General features: G+C 46.2%; 2 protein-coding genes across 2 annotated transcripts; one reads left to right on the top strand and one right to left on the bottom strand.

Moving 5' to 3' along the window:
- Window positions 1–270: 270 nt before the first annotated feature.
- LOC123153601 (putative cysteine-rich receptor-like protein kinase 20) lies at window positions 271–1,104 on the top strand. The gene is made up of 3 exons (XM_044572646.1): window positions 271–359; window positions 472–629; window positions 767–1,104. The coding sequence occupies exons 1-3, from the start codon at window positions 271–273 to the stop codon at window positions 1,102–1,104; spliced, it is 585 nt and encodes a 194-aa protein (XP_044428581.1).
- A 488-nt stretch (window positions 1,105–1,592) lies between these two features.
- LOC123148796 (VIN3-like protein 2) lies at window positions 1,593–6,790 on the bottom strand. Its single transcript, XM_044568279.1, has 4 exons — window positions 6,593–6,790; window positions 4,625–5,294; window positions 3,455–3,762; window positions 1,593–3,367 (listed from the first exon to the last, which is right to left on the bottom strand). The coding sequence occupies exons 1-4, from the start codon at window positions 6,612–6,614 to the stop codon at window positions 1,911–1,913; spliced, it is 2,457 nt and encodes an 818-aa protein (XP_044424214.1). The 5' UTR covers window positions 6,615–6,790; the 3' UTR covers window positions 1,593–1,910.

Raw genomic sequence — 6,790 nt, 5'->3', positions numbered from 1 at the left:
TACTGATCTGCTATGTTCTTGCTTTCTGTTGTAATTGCTTTAAACTGTGATGATTTGATTTAGAGCAGAATATATGTAAAAATTATGTTATCTAAAGGCTTGCTGTTTCAATATTCCACAGACAGGATAAAAGGACAATTGCTAGACTGGTCTAAGAGACTCAAAATAATCAAGGGGTTGGTAGAGGGGCTTGTTTACCTGCACAAGCACTCTATGTTACATATTGTCCATAGGGACTTGAAACCGAATAATATTCTCTTGGAATGTGACATGACCCCAAAGATTTCTGATTTTGGATCAGCTCAAACACTCTGTTCAGACGTAACAGAAGAGCGTACAAGCAGGGTGGTGGGCACTAGGTATATGAAGCTGCCTGCTTCCTGGTTTTTCAGTCATTACAAGTTCCATTATTCTGTGTTCAAATGTGCTAATATTGCAGTTTTGGTCTCTGCTTTTTCCGCTATTTTCCAGTGGTTACATTGCTCCGGAGTATGCATCTCGAGCAGTTTACTCACTGAAGACAGATGTCTTCAGCTTTGGCATCTTGGTTCTGGAGACCATTAGCGGACGAAAGAACACCATACTCGACAAGCGAGGGGATACCGTTGGCGATCTTGTACGAGATGTAAGTGAACATAAATGGATTTCAAGCAGCAACTATCACAATTCTATACTCATGACTGTTTGTGCTAATATTTAATCTATGAGTCTGGATTCACATTGCAATTCTGTAACATCAAATTAATCTACTGAAAAACATTTCAAGCCTGGTGTCTGTGGAAGGACAGAAGGCTGCATGAGCTCGTGGATCCGTCTCTAGGGAACAGATATGAAGTCGCTGAGATAACACGATGTGCTCAGGTGGCACTGCTCTGTGCTCAGGAAGATCCAGCAGATCGGCCCACCATGACTGACGTTGCTGCAATGTTGAGCTCCGAAAGCATGAGGCTACCAATGGAGCCTAAGCAGCCTGCCGTGCTGAGTGAAGGGAGTGCTGGTGAAGATACATATATGAGCCAGTCAAGCAGGACGGTGGACATAACCATAACAAGTTCAGCCACTGTGCTGACTAGGGTTCGGATCATTGTAGACCCGGAGGTTTGATGCGATGAAAGATGTTCAATGCCATATGGTTGGAAGGTGAGGAAGGATCATGGCCTTTTTATTGTCCAGAGCGATGTTCAGATTTCAGATGTTAAGACCAGTTTTGCTAGTGGAAAGAAACTTGTTCCTATAGTATAGTTCAGATTTCAGATGTTAAGACCAGTTTTGCTAGTGGAAAGAAACTTGTTCCTATGGTAGTGGAAAGAAACTTGTTCCTATGGTTGGAAGGTGAGGAAGTGTTTGCAGCCCTGCACTATACAGCACTACTATATGATCATCACTGCAAACGTCTGGTCCTATTTTCTACAGTATCCAGAGATAGTGATCTCAGAATCTCACGCTGGATCAAATCTTCCTGAGAACATGCGAGGCAAACCAACACTGATACTTGGCCAGCACATTCAGCTCGAATCATCAAGCTGTCAAAAAATGGAAAGGAAAAAAAAACTTGAAAATCATCAAACTTCAACTTGGCAAGCAGCACACACTTACAAAAACACGTCAAGATTTCGAAATAAGCGTTGTCCCAGATTGCAAAGTTCCTGGTGCTTCATGCTGCTTAAGGTGTGTTTAACTTTCAATGGAGGGGAATGGGGAGTTAACAAAACATAAAGGTTATACAGTGCATAAGGTTCCAGTGAGAAATTGGTGCAAGGGTTAGCTAGTTATATCTAACAGTAGATGATGGCAGCTCCCCTTATCTTTTTGTCACTCCAAAAGAAGAAGAAACTCCCCTTATCTTTCCATTCACAAAAGAAGGTCTCCGTTGCTCCCAACGGCGCTCAAGTTCCACGCAGAGACTACGTCTACGGCGCCATGGGCGGCCTCTTGCTGTAGATGGCCTCGGAGAAGGTGTCGCTTAGCTGGCCGGCGAGGCTCGCAGGGTCGTCGATGAAGGCGTCCACAAACACGCTGACCACCCTCTTCTCGTGCCGGGTCGCCCGCAGGCTCAGCCACGTCAGGAACTTCACCCTGAAGCCGGCCTCGACGTAGCCCTCGCACTCCAGCCACCTGATCACCTTGACACAGTACACATAGGCGTCCGTGTCCGTGCGCGCCGCGTCCTCGGGTTTTCCTGGCTCTGGCACAGGTTTCACAGGGCAAGGTTGAGGAACACGGCCGTCGTTCTTTGGCTTGCTCCCATTCCCTGCTACAGGAACCGGCGAACCCGGCGCGTTCTCCGGTGAGACCCCCTGCTCGCGACGCTGCGGCAAGTTCGACGGCTTCCGAAGAGGAGGCGCTTGAGCAGATGTGTGGGGCTCTGAAGGTCCATCATCATTGTATCCACCGCCCTCGGATTTCCCAGCAGGGGTTCCTTTGCATGACAGACTCCCAGGGTCCTCCGTTTCAGCCTTCGAACTGTCATCTTGAGGAATATGGTCATCGGACTTTGCTTGAACTGACCTTGCAGAAACCCCCTTGCGGTTCTCAGTCCCTTCCTGCGTGACGCATGGCGGTGAGCCGTGGTGTTCGGGTGGAGCAACCGACTCGCTTCCAGTGTGCTCCTGCGATGCAATCCCTGAGCAGATCGTCGCCAGGTTTTGCTTCAGAGCTTCCCGGCTGCACACCATCAACTCTGACGGCCTCTTTGGCAAAGCTGCTTCAGCAGCTGAACTGGGTTCCTCTTCGTCGTCGTCGTCGTCTAGAGCTGATGGTGAACCCCTAGGAGCTTCCTCCAGCTTGTCGACTTCAGTTCCCCCAGCAACACCTGTTTGAAGATCTCGCGAGTCACCGGCGGCTTCATTGCGGCGATGAGGTGCCTTTTCAAGACTTGTCCAGTATTCAACGTCGCTCTCCGGCGACCTGCTGAGATCGGTAGAAGTGCTACTGTCATTGTACGATTCCACGTCTTCAGAAGAAGGATTTGACAGACCACTGCTGTTTGTCTTCGCGCTTGTGTTATTCAGATCTTTTCCAGCATCCCCTGGCATCGAATCTTTTGCATCCATTTCCTTGGGGCAGTTAATGGTATTTGTCCTGACTTCCCACGACCCAATCTCCTTTGAGTTGGTGAATGCAACAACCTTGATGACATAGCACGTACATGGAGCAAGTCCTCTGACCACTAGCATTGTCGATGGCGTCGGTACTATGCCTGTTGGGTTTGAGGGATAATGTTCCTCGCTGGCCTTCCGGTGCCACAGGTTAAAGCCAGTTAAACCTTGAGAGAGCATGGGGCATGCATCCAGGTCAAAAACTACAGTGACAGATTCATGGGATATATCCACAAGCTTTATGAAGTTGGATGGTACCACAGAAGAACCTGAATTACAAGTGATATGTGCATAAGCATTCATTTCAATTACAGGCATACATGCATGAGGGAAAAAAAGGAAGCATGGAAACTTACTCCGGGTTTGTGACTCAGCTGTTAATGCACCAGATAACATAGATTCCAGAGTCTCTATGGCGCAGCTGCAAAGCTTCTGAACTTCAGCACCTACAACAAGACGACCAACAATTCCCCGGCCCTTATCTTCAAGGCCAGTAATCGGACCAAGCTCGCCCTCCAGCTTCTTCAATGCTGTATCCACAAACTCATGGAGGACCAAGTACTTCTTAGTGGATGCGAGGAGCTTATGACAAAGAGATATCCGATGGCACAACACATCAGACCTCCGAGCATCTTTTGCTATCAATAGTTGTTTCTTCCAGCACCTGAGAAAATGAAATTACATGGTCATCCTTAATAACTATACTTGCTTGCATTCTCTCTAATATACAGATTAGGTCTTCCGGTTGATAGGACCATTTCCCACTGGAAAAAACAAATCAAATTCCTGAAAACGCTTTATCATTCAGATGTTTACAGATAAAATGCTGAGAAAATAACTCATCCCCGACCAACTTTGTTATTCAACCATGCCAAGTACTACTGTTTCTTTCCGTCCATTTTGCCATTATCTTTATGGAAGCATAGATAGCAAGGGTATCCTGACTATTATTCACAAACAGAGAGGTATAAGGAAGACACTCTAGCACCCCAAGTAAAATTATGAATCAGGGTGGGGTGATTACGAACAAGTACGGCCTGATGGGAGCTTACGAACAAGTATAAATCACAAGGTGAAAATATAAACCACGCTGTTAAAAGAATGAAGTTACTGTGGGTGCATAGTAAGAATTTGGCCCCACTCTTTTTATTTCACTTAATTACCATAACTAAAAAGCCTAACATATAAATGAGAAATAATCTTCTAGTAGCAGAAACAAATAGTTATCTTAACCACTGTACTGAATCTAGACAGCTCAGATCGACAACTAAAGAGACATTATTGCGACACTCGCGTACCAACTCTACACAACATATATGTTACACTGGTTATTTATATGGTAAATTTTAGGCTAAAAGCTGACCCATTCTGAATTTGTCAATCATTGTGAGATTTGCGAGGACAAAAATGATGCGATAAGGCAGCTAACAAGTAAGACTGGGAGCCCGAGTACTGAAACAGATATGTCTGACTAATTCTAACATTAGAATACAAACATATAACTGGAAAGTGTTTCAGAGAAATACCCAAGTAAATCATTTTGTTTCCCGCAGTGGATGCAGTGATAAGAACCATCAAGTTTCTTTGACTGTCCACTCTGCAGAATTCCGGATCTTTCATCCCCGAGTGCACATTCCAAGTGGCATGACAAACCACATGACTCTCCCTGCAAGGGTTGGTCTGAATTGCAGGACAGCCAGAGGCTAGGATCCTTATTGTCGTCATATTTAAAACAGATGCAGCATGAGCAACGTCTGCAAAATTTATCCGCTGGATTAAGACTAGCCCTGCAAGCTGAATTTTGGCATGCACTGTTTGTTGGTGCACTTACACCAGCTGTTACTGGAGTGCTGGCAATAACTGGAAGCAGTGTAGCATCATTCTTTCTCAGTTTTTTGTGAGAGAACTGGAGAGTGCTTGAGTTTTGCTCAGGGTCTGACTTGGATACACGTTTACCACGGCCAGAAGGCTCCCCGTTCACAGCTTGGAAGAGATACTTTAGCATTATTTTCTTTGATACCCCTTCATATTTTTTCTCTCTACATAACACAGAGAAGAGAATCTGCTTGATATCATGGCTTGTCCATTCATGTAGCAATCCAAGTGCAATATGCGGACACTTCGATAATTGAAGGACAAGTTCTCTCTTTGCATCGACACTCAGCAAGCGGCATCTATCTGGATCAGCAATACATCCTGGAGAACCAAAATGTTACAGTTTCTGACAAAAAAATTCGGAATATTCTCAAAGTATTGGCAGACTGGTAACCAACAATATGTTGTTATCCAACATATAGTGGAGGAAATAAACAGTAGGAGTATCGCAGATCTCTTCAAGAACATAATAGTTGGTTGCCTTAAGTTAAAGGTACACTAAATACATATAAGCTTGCGGGCTAGACATAATGTCTTATACTAAAAGGAGAACATGTTATATGAAGCAGAATCAGTAATGTGCAATGCGTCTTTAGTATACATTATTCTTCTAAAGAAGACGTTATGAAGTAAAAGGAAACATGGTCCAAAAATGATTTATTTATGTATCTTCAGTGATAATGTGCATTATCCTGAGTTTAATCATGTATGCAGGCATAAAAAATATGTGATGTGCACTACTCACTGGATGCAGCCAATGAGATCATGTCCTTGCCGAGCAATTTACACTAACTGAGAAGGAATGGATAGCATTTCTCCCCAAATGCTGATGAAAATCAATAATAATAATCACATGATTGCAATAAGATCACATTATAACACGAATCATGTGCTGGGTAACTCCAATATCCATTCAACGGTCAGCCAAATTATGCCTGACACAACTTCTAATGCAGCAAAGAAACCCGGCACGCAACCGACCAACCTTACCCCTTCTCAAATGGGTCATGGACAGTAAAAATCATATGTGCATTTCTGAATCCTGACAAGTAAATGCACAAATGCCATCTACCAAAAGCAGAGAAAACACAATGCGGGAACGATAACCGCACGCACACGAACAGAGCATCCAGAAATGAGCAAACCTTTCTCGTTTCTTGCCCATCAATTTCATCAAGGTGACGATACTACAGTACTAGTGTACTACACTGACAGACTACCCGCAGACGAGCCCTAGTTTGCGACCGGGCGGCGAAATTCTACACGCACATTGCAGGAATCGCAACCATGGCGATTCGCACGGCCTCAAATCCGCGACCGGACCGGGCAGAAACGGGCAGACGCGGGCGAGAATCGGCGCGATTTCGGCTTCTCGAGGACAAGCCCTAGCTCGCAGCCGACCCAGGGGGCAGGGGCCAATCCCCCCTCCCAAAAGAGCATGCAGAACAGGATCGTCGCCGATCGCGCCGGGAATCGGCCGCCTGACGAGCTCGCCGGCGGATTGCGGGCACCTCCACAGAGCATAGGCAAACCTCGGGCAGGAAAAAAAACATTCCGAGAAAAAAGTAGGCGGAAATGTGGAGGGGGGAAAGCGGGCGGGTCGCGGGGTCGGCGCTGACCGGAGTAGAGGGAGGAGGCCATGGCGTGGAGCCGCGGATCGTGGAGGGAGAGGCGGGGGCGGAGGAGAGGAGTGGAGTGGTCTCGCTTCTCCGGCTCTCGCTCTCACTCTCACTCACATGGCGGGTCTGCCTGCCTGCCACTTCTCCGGCGCCTCTTCACTTCGGCACACGACACGACAGAAACCCCACAAACCTCCG

Source organism: Triticum aestivum, chromosome 7A (assembly GCF_018294505.1).
Source record: "Triticum aestivum cultivar Chinese Spring chromosome 7A, IWGSC CS RefSeq v2.1, whole genome shotgun sequence".
Lineage (NCBI taxonomy): Eukaryota > Viridiplantae > Streptophyta > Magnoliopsida > Poales > Poaceae > Triticum > Triticum aestivum.
This window is presented reverse-complemented; position numbering and strand designations above follow the sequence as displayed.

What these genes read in the sequence shown, in the direction of transcription:
- LOC123153601 (XM_044572646.1), top strand. Translation starts at nt 271, where the DNA reads ATGACCCCAAAGATTTCTGATTTTGGATCAGCTCAAACACTCTGTTCA. An exon ending in AGCAGGGTGGTGGGCACTAG is followed by an intron (nt 360 to 471) that starts GTATATGAAGCT and finishes GCTATTTTCCAG; the next exon opens with TGGTTACATTGCTCCGGAGT. An exon ending in CGATCTTGTACGAGATGTAA is followed by an intron (nt 630 to 766) that starts GTGAACATAAAT and finishes AAACATTTCAAG; the next exon opens with CCTGGTGTCTGTGGAAGGAC.
- LOC123148796 (XM_044568279.1), bottom strand. Translation starts at nt 6,614, where the DNA reads ATGGCCTCCTCCCTCTACTCCG. An exon ending in AAACAAAATGATTTACTTGG is followed by an intron (nt 3,763 to 4,624) that starts GTATTTCTCTGA and finishes TCATTTTCTCAG; the next exon opens with GTGCTGGAAGAAACAACTAT. An exon ending in AGCTGAGTCACAAACCCGGA is followed by an intron (nt 3,368 to 3,454) that starts GTAAGTTTCCAT and finishes CTTGTAATTCAG; the next exon opens with GTTCTTCTGTGGTACCATCC.